We start from the raw sequence: 22,200 nt of genomic DNA on the forward strand, positions 1-22,200 counted from the left end.
GAATCTCACTTCCTGTTCTTTATCTCGAGGAACCTTCATAAATAATTACAGGTGAGGTTCAGCTTCAATCACATACAATACAGATACACAAACAGCTACACACGACAATAAACACCTACACAAACAGCTACACACGACAATAAACACCTACACAAACAGCTACACACGTCTACAAACACCTACACGCGTCTACAAACACCTACACGCGTCTACAAACACCTACACAAACAGCTACACGCGTCTATAAACACCTACACAAACAGCTACACGCGACAATAAACACCTACACAAACAGCTACACACCTACATAAAAAACACACACAATTTCCTTCTCATACATTCTACTTTTCCCCCATTCATCGTTTCTTTATTTGAATTTTCTCCCCGTTTTTCTCTTTTTTCTTTCCTTCACTTCCTAAATTCTGTAAAGCTGTAAAAATTTTTGTCTGTGTGAAAATCAGCAGTAGAAATAAATGACTTTTTACTGAAATTTTTTACTGCTACTTTTTTTTAAATTGATTGATAAATTCTCGTTTTTTCTGGTTTCTCTATTTTGTCTCATACAAAACTGTAAAAACGTATCATTTCCGTCTGTAGGACGCCACGGGCATGAAACAAGGAAACAACGGAGGCCGGGACCGAGTGAGGAGACGGCGAGACCAAAAGCAAAAAAAAGAAAGAAAACCACAAAATTAAACGCTGCCAGACGACACGTCTACAGAAAAACGCTCCGTGCTCGATTTCCCCTCCGGCTCGGACTCGAGCTGTGGGGGGAAAAAAGAAAAGAAAAATATTTGGGTTCGTCCATCACGCATGCTGAAGTCGTAATAACGGTGGAGGAGATTCCTGTCAGGCAGCGTGGCGTAACCCGGAGCAGAGATTCTACGTGACCCAAAAAGCAGGAAGGGAACGAGCAGAAGGCGCAGACGAGGAGCCGGGGGCGAGACGGGCGTCTGCCAGTCTTCTACACAGGAAGTTCAGCTCATCATCTCTGCAGATTAGACGTTATATAGATACAGATCTCCCACTAGTGTGATTTCCCTAATGAGTAAACCAGAGGTGACCATGAGACGACATGAACAAGAAACCTCCTCAGGAACATGTCTCACAAAGGACCACTGTGTAGTGTAGACCTGAGCCTAAATCCACACTAGTCTCATCTTTCAGCTGTCCATGTTCAAGGCCATTCTCAGAAACAATGAGTGATGAGAACATTCAAAAACGGGGAATCAGGTAGGTCCATCAAAGAGCAGAGAACAGATTTGAATACACATGTAAATGGGAACTTTAGGTGTTTGGAATGCGGAAGGACTACAAGATCTGAGGAATTGGTCAATTGGAAAAATTGGGGCGGAAAATTGGCCAATCAGAAGCTCAGAAAAAAAGTCACAACTCCAATTTCTCCAAGTTGGGTCCTGATGCCCTGCTGACGCTGGACAGGTTACAGCTTTATCTCCGTTATCGCTGACTGTTACTGGAGACTCATTTTAGAACGAGTGTTTTACAGTACACCTACAGTACAATTTGTCCTGAAGCTAAAATTGGTTCCAGAAATACGTTTTTTTTTTTCTCGATACACTTCGACGTTCAGGCTGGGATTCATCGCCATTTTATTCAAGAAGAAAAAAAAATCTCTGCCACTAGTTCTCATGCTTGTTAATGATCACTTCAAAGCGCTCAATCTTTGACACACTGACACACACACACACACAGCGAGCTTTTGAACGGCTACAATTATACATCGCTCTAATTAGTTCCAGGAATCTGGACCCCGCTGCCACAGTGAGTCATGAAAAAAAAAATCCGCCATAGACGGACACTCAAACTGAAAGTCTGTCCTGCACCTCCTCGTGTTCCCGGGGTTAAAGCGCCGCCGCAGCGGCTCATGCCAGGAAAAGCCGGGGCTTTAACGGGACGGGAAAACACAGAGAGAGAAAAAACCTTTTCCTCCACCTGTTTTATTCTTCTTATACCACAGCAACATATTCTAATAGATACTTAAACTGATCTGTTAATGGAAGACTTCAAGACTCTGAACCCGGAGATTCCTTTTATGAATGTCAGATAAAAAATCTCCTTAAAATGCAATTTAATACAATAATTAGACAACATTCTAAATATTGTGTGGAGCTCACAGACCTCACGCGTGTAAATTTTTCTTAAATAAAAAGTCAATAACGATTGATTGAAAACACTTCCTGGTTAATCAGTTTATTAAAATGACAGTATGGTGTTATGTTTATATCATCTGTGATCAAATCGATTTCTTCTTTTCCGTCAGTCGTTGTAAAATGGAAAGAAAAACAAAAATAAACCCCCCAAAAAACAGCTATTAAAATAGATTTGAGTTTGTGCAGTTTGCTACAGATGCGGGCTGCGAGCTCTGACTAGTGACGCTCTCTGACCGGCCAATCAGAGGACGTGAAAATGCAGACGTTATTGTACGCATGCTAGATGGCCCCGGTGTTAAACAACAGCTTTAGGGATAATATAGATTTTATTGTTCGAAGAAAAAAAAAGAAAAAAAAGCCTGCAGTGCTCACAATGCTGGTCTTATGGTGATACGTGATGTGACAGCTGCAATCTGATTGGACAGAAACTTAAACCAAAACTTTAGAGAGAAACTACACAAGATAAACTCTATGGAGTGAAGAGAATAGACTTATGGGAATAATTAATTATTATTTATAGACAAAAATATATCAGAATGTAAGTGACTGATGTGATAGAGTTTAGGCGAGTAAAGTAGACCTTTCTGACCCTGATGGCCCTCCACAGTGTTCATATGAATTATTCAACGCGTACTCACCGTCTATGGCCTGACTGAGCGCGTGCAACTTCTTGTGTTTCTCCCGAAGTTTGTCATATGCTCCGCCCACCGACTGCGCCGAGTGATGATGACCTTTCCTGACTGCCAAAACTTCAAAATCTCCATAAGGCATGTCTCGGACCCTCGATGCCGACTTGGGCCTGCCGTAGGAGCGTGTGCTGAGGGCACTGCTTCCTCGCCGGGCCTCTTCCAGCGCCCCGAAACGCAGCAACTCCGGGTCCAAGTAGGCCAAATCCACAGACGACGCCCAGTTCTTCTTCTTGTTGTTTGGCATGGATCGGCGGTCCGGCTCAGTCAGCTGACCTTTAACCTTTTGCTGTCGTGCAAACGGTTCAGAAGAGGACTCTGATGGAGGCGGAGTCTGCTGGAAGTTTTCATCGTGAGTGGGCAGTGAGCCCATGGAGCGGCTCAGGCCTCGGCTCAGAGCGGCCTGCTCCTGAGAGCGAGCTCGGTAACGCTCCAGGACACGATGAGCCGCACTACGACCTGGCAACCAGAAAATATTCATTTATTCACAAACAGGACGTGAAGTCGTTTCAGCACACACACTCAATTTCACACAGTAAATATCAAATAAAATGATAAAACACAAATCATTTTTATACTTTTCTTCTGCTTGCATTTTTTTTTGTCAGTATTTTAATCACATGCACAATATCAATAAAAACTCCAACAATTTTTACTTTTGCATTATTGTGCTGATGACAAAATAAAGAAATCAAATTGACAAGTTTTTGTAATTTTTGTAAAAAGATTTTGTTTAATGTCTTGTATATTGTCGTGCATAAAGTTTATTTCTAGTTTTGCCTTATTGAGCAACATTAATAAAACATAAGTAAACAAATACAGATGAAAAATTTATAGAAAATAAAAAAATCCCATAAATTAATTAAATGAAAGCTAAACTAAATTAAACAAATTAAACATTCATTTTATTTATTGTTCTTTTTCTTTTGCACAATATGTGAAAATTGTTGATTAAAAAGCTTTAACAATGCCTATTTGTGAGACGTGACGATGGAATGCCGTGTGACGATGCAACACCGTCGGTTGTTTTAATAAATAAACTACGCCAGTTTTACGGTGACGTGACTTCATGATCATGTGGATTTTGTTTGGATTTTCACCGCATTAACTGCATGCTGAATTAAATAATGATGAAGATGATTGTGTCACAGCCCAAAACCAAACAGAGATGATTCATCAGCCTGACATGTTGTTCACGCCGGTCACGACTTCTACACATCACCAGATAAAACCACAGCGAGACAAAACAGGCACCAGGAACCGAGCGAGACTCCAAACCACTAACTAACTAACTACTCTGTGTGTAATCGATAGCACGCCACGCTCACATAAGCAGCTCTGTTTATGTTCTCTGCGGCTGTCAAGAAGCTCACCAGAGCTCGGACCATTCGCTCAGATTTTCCAAAACGCCTCTTTCCGGCTTCGGGTTTATATCCGGCTCTGTGCACAAATTCACTGCCTGGACATGAAGAACGCACAAAGACACTGGGACAGAGAAAAGAAAAACGGAACGAGGGCTTGACCTATTTTTAGTTATGGGGACTTTAACTTGCATTTTCCTTTTTGGAAACAGAATCCTGATGCCTGAAGAGGAAAAAAGGCAACAGCCAAAAGTCATTCGATGCTGTAATTCTGTAAAGCTGTAACGTTAACGTCGTTTCCGACTTTTAATTAACAAAAAAAGATCTACTTTAATTAGTTCCGAGTGATTAGCACATTTCTACAATAGCCAGGCAAGGTTTACAGTGATTAGCATATTTGTAAGGAAGTTTACGTTGACTAGTCCACTTTACATTAACTAGTCTGGTCTTATAGTAACTAGACCAGATTTACTGTAATTAACCTATTTCTACAGTAACTAGCCCAGTTTTAATAAACCGGTCCAATTTTACAGTAACTAGCCCAGTTTTACTTTAACTAGCCCAGTTATAATAAACCAGTCCAATTTTACAGTAACTAGCCCAGTTATAATAAACCAGTCCAATTTTACAGTAACTAGCCCAGTTTGACTGTACTAAAACAGTTATAATAAACCAGTCCAATTTTACAGTAATTAGCCCAGTTTTTCATTGCAACTAACCCATTTATAAACCAACTAGCAGAGTTACTAGTAACTAGCCTGGTTTCACAATAACTAACTAATCTTAAAGTAACTACCCACATTTTTAGGTAACTATTCCAGTTTTACTTTGACTAAACCAGTTTTACAGTAGTAACTGAGGTTTTCAGAAACTAGAGTTGCCAACTTTAAAAAATTAAATAAAATCATCAACAGATCAACACCAATATTGAAGTTTTAGATTATAGTTATATTATGATACAGACTAAAGTATAATACTGCACAAGCATTTTATTGCTGTTTCATGTTGTTTTTGTTTTTTTTACTGTAACTTTACTAGTTTAATAACTAGCCCTGCTTTATTAATGTATTTTTTATCAGGATTTTAACTTTTACTGTAACAATAAAACTTAAACTGTAACACATTTACAGTGACTAACAATAAAAATAAAACCAGAAAGTAATCAGTAATAAAAGTTTTATAGCAGCTAAGCCAGGTTCACAGCTACTCATTTTCATGTGACGAGCCCAGATTGACAAAAACCAATCTTTACAACTAGTGCAGTTTTACTGTAACTATACCAGTTTAATAGCACCTTTATAGTCATTAGATTCCAGTGTATTACAGTGTCTCATGCTAAACTTTATATGGTTAAAAATACCATTAAGCCCTTACAACAAACCTGCATCGCAAACAATACCAAAAATGTTTAATTTATTTACTTTAAAGAAAAATAATGAAGCCATGCCAAATCTAAATAATAAAACATGACCATATTTGTTTTATACAGCAAACATGTACTGCATTATTTCTATTTTATTGTGATAATTCAGTGTTCAAAGGTTTGCGGGCGACTGAGTATTAAAAACAACAACAACGCAACCAAAAAGAAAGTCAGAAATAAAGAATAAATCTTAGAAGCAGGTTTTGTTCAGGCACGTCTAGACAGCTCGGTAAGGAGACGGACCCGAGTGCCTTCTGCCTGGTCCTAACATACAAAAAACCCTCAGTGCCGTAAGCGAATGCAGATAGCGTCAAATTCTCCATTCTGATTGGTCAAAAGGTGTTGATATTTTCTCAAAAGATACAGTTACATGAAATCATTACTGACGTATGACATCATATAGTTTTTATGCTATTTTCAGTTGCAGAGGAAAGTAAGAATGTGCTTTAAACCAGTCAGTTCACACATTTTTCATCAGCAAGACACTTTCACCTCGTTCAATTCTGCTAATAATCAGCCTAGCCAGCAATTTCCACCTATTCAGAACAGACCAGGGTCACGTGCCTGTACAACCACATTCCCGCTGTACTTTACAGCTTTCCACCACCACCACCACCACCTACACAGACTCGACACGGACTCGACACGGACTCGACACGGACTCGACATGACGGCCGCGCAGGAAATGAACAGCTTTGTTGTGCAAATCACAAACAAAATGCAAAATCCGAGGCATGTCGGCTCGGACAAGTTCAAACACGGGGCCTGGCAGGCAGTGTGTCAATAAATCTGAGCTCACACAAAGGCAAAAATATTCCCTTCAGATTATTAAACACAATTTATCCAAGCAATGAGAAAAAAGATTTTGTGAGTATGAGCAATTTTACGTACATGAAAATTAATTAAGAGGAAAGTCAGAAAGAACAAATTTGGAAGGATAATGCTATAAAGCACTCAGCTACTTTATACACAGCTGACACATGACATTACAACAACTAGCCCAGTTTTACACTGACTAGCATGAGATTACAACTAGCCCAGTTTTACACTGACTAGCATGAGATTACAACTAGCCCAGTTTTACACTGACTAGCATGAGATTACAACTAGCCCAGTTTTACACTGACTAGCATTATTGAATTCAGTTGTATTTGTTAATCACTTTTAACAATGGAAAATGTCTTAAAGCAGCTTTACAGAATTAAATCATTTACAAATATATGTTTATTGCTTTTATATCACATTACATTACAGTGACTAGCAGTTTCACAAAGCCTGGCTTTATGTTACTGGAACAAACTCAGCTGTTCAGGGACAAACCCAGATTTACACTGAAAAACTATCCCTGTTTCAATAAGAACTAACCCAAGTTTACAGGAACTAATCCAGATTAACATGGACTAGCCTACAATACAGGAACTAGATTTATCTTACAGGGACAAATCCAGATTTACAGAAATTAACCCAGGTTACAGTAATTAGACTTATATTATAGGTACTAACCCAGGTTTACAGAAAATAACCCAGTTTTACACTGACTCGATTTACAATACAGAAAACTAACCCTATTTCACAGGAACTAACTCCGCTGTACAGGAACTAGACTTATATTACAGGGACTAACCTTATTTGTTGCCATGGACACCTTGGGCTGTGACCTTTCTATTGAACCTAAAAATATCCATCTGGTAAAATACAATATAAATAAATATACTGTAACTGTTTTAATAACTAAATAAGTTTTTTCAGTGGTTGTGATCAAACTGGTGTTAACTGTGTAAATGATGGTTTTAGTCAGCCAATCAGAGACAAGTATTTTGCATAAAGAAATCGCAGTAAAAAATGCTTAAATAGTGTGTGTGTGTGTGTGTGTGTGTGTGCATACACGCAGGTGTGCAGTCCTGATAAAACCTTGATGTGGGTGGTACGCCATGTAGGTGGCAAAAACGTGTGTGTGTGTGTGTGTGTCTTATGTTCGGCTTTTCAAGGAAGCCTTTTTTACCTGCAGGCAAACCTTTACCACGCAACCTCTCTCGAATCTCTTTACTCCTCTCAGGCAGGGACTCCCTCTCATTTTGGGAGAGCAAACCATCCAGCTATGGAGAGAGAGAGAGAGAGAGAGAGAGAGAGAGAGAGAGAGAGAGAGAGAGAGAGAGAGAGGGGCTCATGAGTGTGGGAGGGCATTTAATGAGAAAAACAGATTGTGAAAGAGTGATGCATGATGGTCAAGAATTTCTAAGTAAAAAAATAAAAAGTAAAATGAACAGGACAGAATGAACGTGTGATAGGAGGAAATAAAGAAAAAAGGGAGAAAAAAAAAAACAAAGGGTGTGAATCAGCACAAATGATACTCTAAATGGGCAACTTCAAGGTGTGGAGCAGCAGGGTGGAGAACCAGAGAAGTGTGTGAACAATAGTTGAGGTTTTCTTCCGAGCTCTGTGATTGGCTGAAGGTGGGGTGAGACACGGTGACATCATTTACCCAGTCATCTTTGTTTTTGGAGCGAAGAGGATCAGACGAAGCCGCTCGATTCATGTAGTGACACGAATCTCGCTAAGCTTCTGTAGTAACAGATTCATCCTCCTCTGATCATTAGTTATGTTTTTAACTTATTTTATTACAGAATGCAGTTTTATAAAAATCTACAAAAATGTACTGAGGTTCAGGTTAAAGGTTTGTTCTAAAAACGTACGTTTCTACAGAAATGTTCACCGAGAACGGTGATAATGTGAGGGCTGCGTCATTCCCAGTAAGGAAGTCATGATCGTGTCCCTTCTGCTTATTTCGAAGAAACCGAACGCCGCTCTGTCCCACAACACGCATCGTCGCTGTGTCGAGCTGTAAATCCGAAATGATGCAATTATGTTGTAACCGCATGAGCAGACGGGACAAGATAATGATGTCCTGGTAGTGATGCAGAAATTCCCTTTGCACAGCAATCGTACTATCACCACTCTTAAAAAAAAAGGTTTTACAGCAAATGTTTATTGTGCACCACTGCATTATTCCATAAACTTACAGCAAGTGGTTTGAATGCAGAAACTAGAGGTTGATTCATTGGTTTTGCCAATCCATACTGATAGTTTTTCCGGGTTGCGTTATACAGTTACAAAAGCGGCCTCTAGAGGCGAATCACTGACCCCATGTGTGACCCAACCCAGATATCAGAATCTGTAAAATCCTCGATCGTTGAATAAGCAGACGAGACAGGATCGTGATGTCCTAACTGGTAATGACGCCGGAATTCCCTTTGTGCAGTCTCACACCATCACCAGGCTGTCATGGTGAACGCTCGTCACGCACCACTTCACTGCTCCATTATAACTAACAGCAAGGAGTTCGGAACGAGCTCACACTGGTTCCAAACAATTTCCAAACTGGTTCCGGACGCTTCAACTTCTAGTTAAAAAAAAAACTTTCCTGCCTCACACTGTACATTGAGGTTAAAATTAACTTTATAGTGACAACAGCAACCGAATGTAGTTAACTAAAGGAGATCTAAAGCTCTGCAGACCACATGAAGACCAAACATGAGTGAAGAAAAACAACAGAAGGAATAAAGGAGAAAAAGGAGGCCACGTCAATAACCGAGGCTCGATGCGTACCTGAGACAGACTGCCGAGGACCAGACGCACCAGCTTCCGCACGTACGAAAAGGACGGATCGCACGTGGAGTTACGGACATGTGTGCTGCAGACGTCCAGGAGCGAGCGAACAGAGAGGCGGGTCAGCGTCGAATCATCACACATCTTCAGCAGAATACTGTTCAGGTGCTCAGTTAGCTTCATGGGCTAACACACGTGCACACACACACACATTACTGTAATTCGACTCCTTGTCCTTCATTAAAATTGCAAATCATGTAATAATAATAATATTTTCTTTGTGATCAGAAATGATTTGTACCTGGCTTTGAGGAATCTTATAATCTGCTCCCCAGAACAGAGTCATGCCCAGTGAATACATGTGCATCTGTCAGGGCAAAAAAATTTAAACATGATTTTATAATTCCAGCAGTAATGCAACAACACCTCTCAAACGCCTCGCAGTCTGCCTAACCCCTCATCCCCAAACTGAAGGTCTTCAGTTCTCTCACAAACTACAGCTTGGAATCAATCTCAAGCTCTGCCTCAGATTCTCAAATGGAATCCTCAACTGCCTCGAAATTCTCCAAAACTGACACCTTAAAATTCCTAAAATAATAAACTGACCCTCAAACCTCTTGTTCTTCCTCAAACTGAAACCCCCATAAGAGCTCCAAACTTCTTCTCCGTCTGTTGAATGAATCGCGGACCTTCAAACCTTTTCTCTCACAAACTGCATCTCAAACCGACCCTTGTTCTCTCTTTTAAAACTGGTCCTCAAACTGCATCCTGAACAGCTCCATGTGATGCTTCTCAACCTTCCATTATTCTCGTGAACTGGATCCTGAACCCCCTTAGAGGCACTTCTCTATAAAAAGCTGCCTCTCTAAAGCTTCTTGACGGTTCCTGCAGTCTCATGACCTGCATCTTTCAATCGCTTTGGAATTCCCACTTGAACTGCCTCAGCAAACACCCACACCCACACACACACACCCCTAGCAAACTTAGCCTACTGTCCGATCTCCATGAATGTGTTCATTAGTTTCGTCAGAAGCTCATTAACCTTAAACTCGTCTGGATGTCTAATACGAGACTCCGATATCATGCAAACAATTTACTCATTAAACATTTTTCTACAGGTGTTTTATACGTTTATGGAGATATTTAGTAAATGGAGTGAAAGAAAGAGCTCTAGAAAAGTCCGAATCAGCAGTGCGGAATAATCAGAATGTGTACTGAAGCTCAGGATACACGCAATGTGCCTATTGTGTCATTTCGCAGGGCTGCTATTATCCGTAAGCCTCCGTTAGAACAGAACGAGGCACGTGAAATTCCGGCTGCACGCTCGACTCGATCCTGAACGCCACACACACACACACACACACACACACACACACACACACACACACACAGGATGACTAATAAACCATGCTGACCTTTTGTTCTACTAAATGTGACTAATCTCTTAATTAACATCACGACAACCTCACACACTTCTGTTTAATCACTGGATTGCAGGTTAGTGTGTGTGTACACGTTTGTAAGGAAAGTGATGGTACATACAGACATCTTTCCTGTTTCTACAGCTCTCTCTCTCCTTCTCTCTCTCTCTCCCTCTCTCCCTCTCTCCCTCTCTCCCTCTCTCCCTCTCTCTCTCTCGATAGAGAGATAGAGAGATATAGACAGAGAGAGAGAGAGAGAGAAAAGGAGAGAAAGAGAGAGTTGGCATGGCTGAAGGAAAGAAAAGCAAAGCCACATTTTTCGGTTTCTAGAAGAATGCAGTGGATTCTTTCACTCTGCTATAAAAGAAGGAGGTTTGAAGGCAGACCGAGAGCTCACACTGCAGTGTGTGTGTGTGTGTGTGTGTGTGTGTGTGTGTGTGTGTGTCAGAAAGTTACACAGTTATACACACACTGTAACCTGCCTGACACTTCATTACACATTCAGCAGTGTTATAAAGCCACAGATGGACACCTGTAGTGGGATTCATTCAAATTTTCCTTCCACCAACAGTAAATAGATTTAGTACACCACTTTGTCTAAGATTCCCTGCCCACTCCGTGTAACATTCCCTGCCCACAATTATGAAGGTCGCAGTACCTTCTCGATGTCTGAAAGCGAGGACAGGTTGAGTCCCTCGAGCACTTCCGGGGATGTGAACGCTCCCAGATCCTGCTGAGTCACGTTCTCATCCGTGAACGAGATGTTTCCAGACGGCATGAGCAGAAGAGACCACGGCGAGATGATGAAACCCAGGGCAGTCGGGTCTGCAGGCAACACACACACACGTTTAAAACTTTGGATCTACAGCATTATTACACACAATGCACAAATCAGCCTTCATAAACAACATACTTAAAAATGATTGAACTGAAATTTGAGGATTTTTGAAAAAAGCTGACGAATCCTGAACACTTACAGCAGTTAACTAAGCGCTGAGGGAAAAAAGGACAAAAATAGAACTGAGGCCAAACAACTGCATTCCTGTCTGAGCTTCTCGGTTAAAAACAAACTGAAAAACAAAACAAAAGAAGCTCCACAATACAATACAGCACTCACACCACCGCTAGTGCAGCTCATGAAGCTAACGCAGCTAGCATGTTCCAGAACGTTCTGTACTACCACTAAAATAACACCACAGTTTTTGTGCTGTTAGTGTTACAAACTTATGGACTGTTTGGATGGGATCCACACATTGTGTGTGTGTGTGTGTGTGTGTGTACTTTTCAAAATCTCCTCAATGCCTGGAAAAGGCTTTATTTACTTCCTAAACTTCATACAAGCAACCAACGCTACTTTCTAGTCGCTAGTGTTCTGTTAGCATGGAACAGACTGAAATATAGAAAAGGACAGAAAAAGCCTCTGATGATTATGATGAGCATCTTCTCCTCGTCCAAATCCCTCACAAAGTCATTATATGCTTCTTACAAACAAACTACGCTAATTTCTAGTCTCAATATGAAAAGGACAGAAAGAGCCTCAGTAATTTCTTCCCGTTTTTATATTTCCTGCCTTTTAAACATAACGAAGGAGAAAACAGACGGGTTCATTTCACGTAGCGCCGCTTTAACGCGCTGGAATTCGCCATGTAAACCCACGTTTCCTGTGGCGAAGCGCTGACCGTGGCGGAAAGAGGGGAAAGAAAAAGAAAGAGCACATGGTATATTCTGCACCTGAAATTCCCCACAAACCCAAACAGGAGCAGTTAGTGGACATGCTCCAGCCTCGCTACGGCTTTTAACGGAGACCAAACGGCTAAAGGCGAGTGAGGAACGTGGTGTCACGTGACTGGAGAGTTGGCAGGAAAACTAGTCTTTTATCTCAAACATCAGAAAGAAAGAAAGAATGTAGTCATCGTCTGCCTCCAGCTCGACGAGATGAAAAACTAAAGGCAGTAAAAAAAAAAGACTCCATTCAGAAATGACAACAGCAGAGACCTTAGAAGTCCAAAACACAATGAGTCACACAGCGAGAAAGAACTCCGAGCCAGAGGGAATCTGGGAATCTTTGAGATGACGGGGAAAAAAAAAAAAAAAAAAAGGAGGGAAAAAAAAGGTGGTTGTATGACTTTTCTTCCCTTCACAGAACATTCAAACCGAGCAACAAAAAAACAATGTGGACCATGTAAACGAGCCGAGAAGAAATGTTTTTTATTTATTTAAAATTTGTTCAAAATTTCTTTCAGATAAATGAATTTACTTCCATTTTTATATTTTTTTTCTTATTTTTGTATTTTTTTTTTAATACATTTAAAACATTTATATTTTATCAATATTCTTTTATTATACATCCATTTATACACTGATCAGCATTTATTACGTTGGTCCCCTTTTTCTGCTAAAACAGTCGTGACCCATCGACCATCAACAGCATGAACTTCTTCAGCGGTTTAAGCTACAGGAGTTCATCTGTTGGATCGGAACCACACGGACCAGCCTTCGCTCCTCACGTGCCTCAATGAACCTCGACCGCCACCGAACCTGTCGCCGGTTCACCACTGTTCCTTCCTTGGAGCACTTTTGATAGATACTGACCACTGCAGACCAGGAACATCTCACAAGAGCTGCAGTTTTGGAGACGCTTTCACCCAGACGTCTAGACGTCTCAATTGTCAAACGCACTAATTTTTCCTGCTTCTAACATCAACTTTGAAGTTCACTTGCTGCCTAATAAACCACACACACTAACAGGTACCATGATTAAGAGATCTCTCACACACACACACACACACACACACACACACACACACATTATAACATTCTGAGTGGTGAATGAAGAACACTGATGATCTCTTCATCATGGCAGCTGTTAGTGGGTGGATTTATTTATTAAGCAGCAAATGAACATTTTGTCCTCAAAGTTGACGTCTATTAGTTGTAAAATATTGGTCACTTTCTAAATAATAAAAAAATTTCATTCTAGCTTTGTGCACAGGGATATGGTCATGCTGGAGGAGCCTGGAGAACTTCCTGATAACATCAGAGTGTGCTGAGCCTGGAGTCACAGGAAAGGCTGGAATACGCTAAACTGCTTAGCTTGCACAAAACAAAGCAACATACTGTGCCAACGTTGTGAATAAAAAGATTGGCCCGCGCTTTACTGGGCGTCTGTAAAAAACGGAGGTCAGATAAAGAGTCGCTGTGAGACAAGGACGAATTCCTCTCCTTTATCATGATGCATTGAGAACCAGCTACATCACCACCATCATCCACATCGACCCTGAGGGTGAAGGATTCATTACCATCCAAACCAACTGGTACCAACAGGGCCAAAAGGAAAGAAGAATCATTGTCCTCTGTCTCACTGTCCTCCACTGTCTCATTCTCCTCCAGCGTCTTATTCTACTTTGACTCACCATCCTCCACGTCTTCCACTGTCTCACGGTTCTTTCTGTCTCCCTGTCCTCCACTCTCATTGTCCTCTCCGTTTCCCTGTTCTCTGTTTGTCTCCTTGTCCTCCACTGTCTTATCCTCCTCTGTCTCACAGTCCTCCACGGTCTCACAGTCCTCCACGGTCTCACAGTCCTCCACGGTCTCACAGTCCTCCACGGTCTCACAGTCCTCCACGGTCTTTGTCCTTTCTGTCTCTCTGTCCGTCACTGTTTCATTGTGCTTTCTGCTGTGCTTCACTCTACACAGTCCTCTACTGTCTACACCGTTCTTCCTGTCTCCCTGTCCTCCACTGTTTTAGCATCTCACTAACAGATTTTTAATTAATTCATTATTTTTTAATAAGCAATAAAATTAGTTTTATTTGTATTGCCTTTTTTTGTAAACAAGTTTAATTGTTGTGTGCACACAATTTAATAATAAAAAAAATGTTACATTCGTTTTCATTTTGTCTTATTTTCTGGATTATTGGTCTTGCCTACACACACACACACACACACACACACACACACACACGGAGTGAACAGAAGCGATACTCGCACCGGAAACGAAAGAGTTAATCTTCACGGAATGTAACAGATCGACATTCCTTTGATTTTCTCATCTAGAAGTCAAACGAGTCACGTTTCCACTTTCAGGTTTATGAGTAACTGAGTTCCACTATAAATATCATCCCTCGAGCAGAGCCGCTTTACCTCCAAAATACGTACGAAGAAGCAGCAAAGCCTAAATACAGGCATGTGAAAAAATAAGTACACCCTCTTAGAATTCAATGGGTTTTAGGTTTCAGGAAATAATTCAAATCATTGAATCTTTATCAGGTTTTTGAATCGAGTAAATACGACCTCAGATCAGCAACAACACGAGACGTACACCAACATGTCGTTATTTATTATTACAAAAATAAAGCCGTTATGGAAAAGACGTGTGGGACGACTGGACAATGGAACTGCTTCCCTTCGTTCCTTTGCAAATCGCCTTAAATTCTTTTTTCTACACAACAGAAATCGAATGCGACACGTTTCCGGAGCATTCAATTGGCGCCGGAAATAAATTAGTGCAGTGTTTAAGTATGAGAAAGAAAAAAGCCCTACAGCAACACAGAGACCAGAGGAACCAGGAGAACAGGACGAAGCAGAGAACGGAGGGACGATTCTTTCTGAAAGAGGACGAGAGTAAAATCAAAATAGAATGAGATCCTGCGATAGGCGTAAAGACACCGAGCGGAACCTGACGAAGGAGTGAACATCTAAACAAAACGGGAAATTCATCCAGGAAAGAAGTGAAAGCGTTAACACACACACACACACACACACACACACACACACACACACACACACACACACACACACCAGTACAGAAGTGGTGGATGAAGTACACAAACCATGTAGTTGAGTAAAAGTAAAGACAGTAAAATGTGACTCCAGTAAAAGTGTCCCTTCGAACTTTCACTTGAGTAAAAGTATAAAAGTTTTTGCCTTCAAATGAACTTAAGTTTCCAAAGTAGTGATTTATTATAACTCTAATGTTCCTATGATAATTTTTATCACAAGATTCTTCACTTAATCACCTCAGTTTCTGTGTAAAGACTCGAATGTGACTCTCAGCACACTGATCTATTAATAGAATGATATTAACGACTCAAACGCTGATTGATTTCTATTAAAATGATCATGAACCAAAAACCTTCTTTTCAACTACTTAAAAAAAAAAAGCGTGTAAACGAGGTCACGTGTGTTGTGGCGTGTTCGAGTCCTGGCAGCTTGATGGACCTGGGATTTGAACTCCCAACCTTTGATCCTTACCACTTCGCGATCACTTGCGTTTAGCAGACGCACTTACCCAAAGTGGCCCAGAGGTGGCAGCGTGGTGTGGCTGGGATCTGAACTCACAACCTTCAGAGCCGAAATCCAATGCCTTACCCACTAAGCTACCACCTCTCTTCATCTCTTCACCCACACGTTTCCGTAAATCGCTAATAACATTCCAAACAAATCACAAATATTAGGAATAAACTTGAATGTCAATTCCGAATAGAAATGCGAAAATAAATACGATTTATATTACAATTCTGGTAACACAGATCACAAACAAGCGTCGCTGAGGACTAATACACGATATGGACAAAGGCTTGTGGACACCTGACCATAAGATCCTTCTGAACATCCAATCCCACATTTAGACCCCATTTACTATTATAATGAGCTTCTAGATGTTCCAATAGATTTTGTGAGTTGAGGAGGACTGGGGTCCAACTTCTACAGCATGAGATCTTCCAAAACATGAAAAGCAGATCTTCATGGAGCTTGTCATGGGTTTGCGTCTTCTCATTCATGTGAAAAGAATTTGTACGTTGAGGTCAGGTGTCCCAATACTTTTGCCTGTGTAGTGTATGATGAAGTCGTATTCACCTCTGCGCATGAGTTCCTGCAGACTCTCGGCGCTCTGGTTCAGCACGGCCCACACCTCCTCCTCCTGCAGAGGACCTCCTCGGACCTGCAGAGCTTCGGCCAGAGACACGTGCATGGTGCCTGCTGAGAGAACAAACACGAAATGTTCATCAAACCGCAGCAGATTTACGAGAAAACTCATCATGCGTTTGGAGCAAATGTGGTCTGATCCATCACCAAATCTGATGTGATCTCATGTGACCACCACCACCACCACCACCACCACCACCACATAACATTCAGTAAAAAAAATCTAATCAGGTATATTTTGTGCTAATATCATCAATCTGATTCCAATAGAGCTGAGATCAGACAGCTCGGATTTCCATCATGTTTGGCACGAATGCTTTAGGAATTACAGAAGTTCCTGCAGTGGGATAATGAAGTGTAGAAGCTGATCTTCAGCTCAGCCTCAGACTCCCAGCCAAGATCTCAAAACTCTCAGGAAGCCTGTACGCCATCAGAGTCTTTTTTCCCTTCAGAAAAACCCTCACAGATTTATTTTCCTCTCCAGGAGCTCGGCTTGTACACGTTCCACACCTACAGAGCTGATGGTCCTGAGGCTTCACACACGCACTCCAAAAATTTAGAAATAAGACAATAAGATGCTCTCTGTCTGTCTGTGTCTCTCTCCTTCTGTCTGTCTCTGTCTGCCTTTCCATCTCTCTCTCCGTCTGCGTCTCTCTCTCTCTCTCTCTCTCTCTCTCTCTCTCTCTCTCTCTCTCTCTCTCTCTCTCTCTCTCTCTCTCTCTCTCTCTCTCTCTCTCTCTCTCTCTCTCTCTCTCTCTCTCTCTCTCTCTCTCTCTCTCTGGCTTTCTCACTCTTCACTCTCTCCCCTTTTCCGTCTCTCCCCTTTTCCGTCTCTCCCCTTTTCCGTCTCTCCCCTTTTCCGTCCCTCTCTCTGTCTCAAACTTGCATAAGCAGTAAATGTGTCGAGGTCATTAGTTCATATCACACAGAACACAATAAAACTATCAGGAATGCGTATTAGTGATGGCCTTGTGTGTGTGTGTGTGTGTGTGTGTGTGTGTGTGTGTGTGTGTGTGTGTGTGTGTGTCCATCCCCCGCTCTCTTCCACTTTGTTCAGGAGGAGTTTTGACAGTGAAAATGCCTCAAAACAAACGCCTGAGGAATCGTCTGGATTGAAAGCTGATTCAAACAGAACTGTGAAAATGAGCTTCACAAAAATATACAACTTTTCTAAAAAGGTCAGAACCAGGAAATCTAATCCTCCAGAGACACACCCCTCTTACACACACACACACACACACACACACACACACACACAGAGCTTTACTCCAGATGATCCGAAGAAAACCTTCTGCGTTTTTTGCTCTGAATACCACAGACACGAGTCATCCTCATCCGCTCAAACAAATCCTTCTCTCTATCTCACACACACACACACACACACACACACACACACACACACACACACACACACACACACACACACACACACACACACACACACACACACACACACACACACACACACTTACTTTGCAAAACACCCAAATATATGCTTGGATCAAAAAGGTTTCCAAAAGCACATCATAAAGTCCAGCACAGAGGTCGTTTCATTCTGGGCAGAAAGCTGACGTGTGGGTGGAGTCGCTAAAATCATTTCCACTTAGTAACAGCCTGAAAATCTTTCTGTACTGAGAGAGAGAGAGAGAGAGAGAGATGGAGAGAGAGAGAGGGGGGGGGGGGGGGGGTGGAGAGAGAGGACCAGACCCTGTAATCGCTTCTCTAATCTCTTCTCCAAACTCAATCGGTAGATGTTTTACACCACAGCACTGTTCTGTTCTGCTCAGGTTCTTAATGGTGTTTGGTCAGAAGATGGTAAGTAAGTGTCTATAGGAGCCTCTCGGAAGTTTTGATCACCACTAAATCCAAACCTTAAATCCACCAATCAAAAATACACAAATTAAAATTTTAATAAGATGCAAATTTATGCATGTAAAATATACATTATACAATCTGCTTCAGCAGAACATTTACTGATAAAAGGAACAAAAAAAATCCTGTAATTAATCCTGCAAATTGTCATATGGAACATTTATGGGTTCATGAAAGGAAACTTAAACATCCATTCCAGCCGATGTGTAAAAGAACCAGGTCAGGTGTGTTTGCTGTCCTGCTCAGCCGAAAATAAAACCTTCTAGCAACAGCTAACATTTTCCAGAAGCTCTGCAGGAACCACCTGGGTGGGAACTGCGCAGTTCCAGGAGAACATCTTGTGTTTTGGTGTTCGGAGCGAGTGATCCAGCGAATGCACTCTAGGAACCGGGAACGTTTGTGTAAAATAACGAAGTGATGAACTTTTGGATGGTTATGCGATTTGAGAGCGAAATTACAGGAACCCAGTAAACATGCTGGAGGTTGAACTTTAAAGTAACTGTTGATACAGTGACGATTTCGGAAAGATGTTTATTTGACATTTACAGAAGACGTCTCCAGGGTCACAGATAAAACTGTATGTTTAGAACAGATGCTCCTCTTTTTATTACCATCTAGAGAGAAAACAAAAACCCAGCATCTGGTGAGGAATTCATAGCTGCTCTCTGAGTGAAAAAATTATATTTAAATAAATTGATACAAAGCACAGAACTGGAGACTCCTCCTACTAACCTGGGATTTGCAGCTGTGCAGTTAACCAATCAGAATTCAGCTAATTCTAGCTAATCGTTTAATACAGGAAGTTACGCTAATTAGCCAAAATAACAATAAAAATGAACAGAAGCGAGTCCAGAAATAAAACCCGTGCGTACAAACCAACCAAAAATCTCAGAGATACAATGTTTTTTCATGTTTCCGAGTTTAACATCGCTCCCTGTGGGACACCAAAAAAAAAAAGAAAAGAAAACACAGAGGCATCGTCTCGGTCCTCGTTCGTTCCCTTTCCTCTTTTACATCTACTTCCCAAGCATGTGTTCACCTCAAAAGTCCGTCCTCGTCTCATCTGTCTGTCCGTTATTCATCCCTCGTTTTACGCTCCACCGGACGGAGGGACGGATTCAAGATGTCTGAGCGACGTTTCGCTTTTCGCCAGAACCAGTCGGCGCTAATCGTCTGGAAACAGGATTTTTTTTGAAAAACCCATTATGCCTGTTGGTACATCTGTCTAAACATGACAAGTGTGTGTGTGTGTGTGTGTGTGTGTGTGTGTGTGTGAGAACACTGTGAGAGAACATAGATCAAAGAGGATAAAATAAATAAACCAATCATGTTCCTGCACTCTACAAGTTGTAACTCGTTCTATTAGCAGCGCCAAGACATTCGAGCAGTAAGATTCCCATCGCTCGCTTAACACCCCTGCTGACCTTTAACCCCAGGCCTGGGTCACGTCTAGACGTCTGAGAGCAAGTTGGACACCGTTTCCAGCGAATGCACAGTACAGACCCTGAGTGGAAAGCATTATTTTGGGGGGGGAAACCAAAAGAAAACGAGCATGATAAAGAAACCATGCTACAGGAAAAGACACGCCCCACGCTAGCTGCTAGTTCTCAGTCTGATGCTATGCTAGCACTTCATTACTCATCCTTTATTATTTCATTACTCACACAGTTCTGACCTCCTCTTCTCTTCTTCTCAAGGTCTCCTTTTTATCTTTTCTGGCTTGCAGAAGAGGTTCATTGCTTTTCTTTGGAAAAGTGAGATAATGTAAAATAAACAAAAAATAGCCCCCCCCCCCCACACACACACACACACACACACACACACGATAGCAAGATAAGACTTGTTTAGAGAGAAGAGAAAATGTGAGGAGAAGGTTGTGGGTTCTGAGATGTTGAAATCAAAAGATTGTGATCTGAGTATAAACGTCCACTGCAGGAGAAACCGAGAGAAGCTCCGGGTCAATACGACTAGAAGTTTATTTGTAGAGCACTTTTAGCACAACTTCCTGAGAAGGAACCTTGAGAAGAACCAGACTCAAAAGTGGAACCTCATCATCATCACCAAATGTCCATTCATTACAGTTCCATCACTGTTGGTGGACTGTTCAGTGACTGACACTTAAATGAGGAACTGTTCATGCAGACTGTTATTAATTCCAGTCCAAATCCATACTTAATGTTCTCAGAAACTTCAGGGTTCTTTAGGCTGTTGATGTGGAACCATCCTCACTCAGAGTGGTCTCCAGTTGAAGAGAATTCTATCCAGAGGAAGGATGTCAGGACAGACCAGGTGGATCCGGAAAGAAGAAAGGGACCTGGTGGTAGCTTAGTGGTTAGTAGTTTTTGGATCAGAAGGTCATGAGTTCATATCCCAACCTTACCATGCTCCTACTCTTTGGCCACTTAGCACGGCCCTTAAAAGCTCCACTGTTCAGTCCTGCACAAATCTATCCTGAAGAATAAAACCGGGATTTCATAGGCATTGGACTTTGGACCTGAAGGTCATGAGGTCAAATCCCAGCCACTTTAAAATGGCACTCTTGGGCCCCTGAGCAAGGCCCTTAACCACATATCTACTCAGTTGTACGAATGAGATAAAGTTGTTCTGGATAAAAGGCGTCTTCCAAAGGTAGTCGTGTAATGAATCACAAAACTCGCGGTTTGAATCACATTACGGCTTTTGAGTAATTTTTTTCGGCTCAGCAAAAAAAATAAATAAATAAATAAATAAGGGGGCGGAGACTAATCTAATTGGCTTTCCAATTATTTCAAGAAAAGTTACAAGGAAAAGCTTCTATACATGCGATTTGAATGATGCGGAAGGCTTTTTAAGTTCTTCTGCTCCTCCACTGGACGTTGTTGTTGACTGATTAACACGTCCCGTTCACGTGAACACGTGACTGCTCTGTGTAGGTACGGAATTACTTCAAAAGCAAAATCGGCACGGAAACAATTCAAAATTGCTTTCATTCTGCGATCATCATTTAATCTGCAAGTCGTGATCCGTTGCAGTCGTAAACCGAAGGCCATGAATTTACACGTGAAACCTCTCGTAAATAGCGGGTTTACAGTTCAAAAACAAACAAACAATACAACGTAAGAAAATGACGTTCTCGAGGCCCCGAACAACAAACGTTTCACAGGAAATGGAAATGTTTCAACAGAGTCCTGAGAAACACGGCAGCAGAAAACGCTATCGAGACGTTTATACCACAATCCGGGACGTGTCTGGAGAGCTGAAGGTCGGACGAGAGCGAGGGATGGAACGGAAAAGTGCAGATTCCTGCTGAGAGCGAATGTCACACACCCGTCCGTGCGTGCTTGCGTGCGCGCGCGCGCACACACACACACACACACACACACACACACACACACACACACACACACACACACACACACACACCCCCCCTCTGTGGAGAGATGGCATTTCCTCAGTGAGGACGGAGTGGAATAACAGCACCGACGTTCCACTCAACTCCGAATTCAACGTGAAAAAGAAATCCGTTTTTTTACAGACGTGAAGATAAAAAAAACGTGTTCGGTCCAGAGCTTCCTTCCGTCCGTGTTCAAGCCGTCTAGAGGATTAGCGTTTCGATTACGCCACTCACAAAACATGTCCCAAGAGCTGCCGAAAATACATGATATACGACCAAAAGTATTGGGACACCTGACGTTCCCGAGCCAGACGTGGTTCTTCCCTCAAACTGTTTGCACAAAGTTATACACTAATGTAC

The 22,200-nt window shown here is 41.7% G+C and overlaps 1 protein-coding gene across 10 annotated transcripts in view; it reads right to left on the reverse strand.

The window, feature by feature from the left end:
* The window catches only part of ptpn13 (protein tyrosine phosphatase non-receptor type 13), a 62,190-nt gene that overhangs the window by 36,980 nt on the left and 3,010 nt on the right, over nucleotides 1-22,200 (reverse strand). For 6 of the 10 annotated variants that reach the window (XM_083563508.1, XM_083563506.1, XM_083563505.1 and 3 more), the window contains exons 2-7: nucleotides 16,527-16,649; nucleotides 11,327-11,493; nucleotides 9,549-9,614; nucleotides 9,248-9,433; nucleotides 7,644-7,737; nucleotides 2,810-3,316 (exon numbers count right to left, since the gene is read on the reverse strand). In XM_083563508.1, coding sequence (XP_083419634.1) covers nucleotides 2,810-3,316; nucleotides 7,644-7,737; nucleotides 9,248-9,433; nucleotides 9,549-9,614; nucleotides 11,327-11,493; nucleotides 16,527-16,641 — 1,135 coding nt within the window. In that variant the 5' untranslated portion in view covers nucleotides 16,642-16,649. Of the gene's footprint in view, nucleotides 1-2,809; nucleotides 3,317-7,643; nucleotides 7,738-9,247; nucleotides 9,434-9,548; nucleotides 9,615-11,326; nucleotides 11,494-16,526; nucleotides 16,650-18,067; nucleotides 18,188-22,200 lie in introns of those variants that run through there. The other 4 variants (XM_083563509.1, XM_083563507.1, XM_083563503.1 and 1 more) reach the window with 2 other exon arrangements.

This window comes from Silurus aristotelis (assembly GCF_946808225.1).
Source record: "Silurus aristotelis genome assembly, chromosome: 16".
Lineage (NCBI taxonomy): Eukaryota > Metazoa > Chordata > Actinopteri > Siluriformes > Siluridae > Silurus > Silurus aristotelis.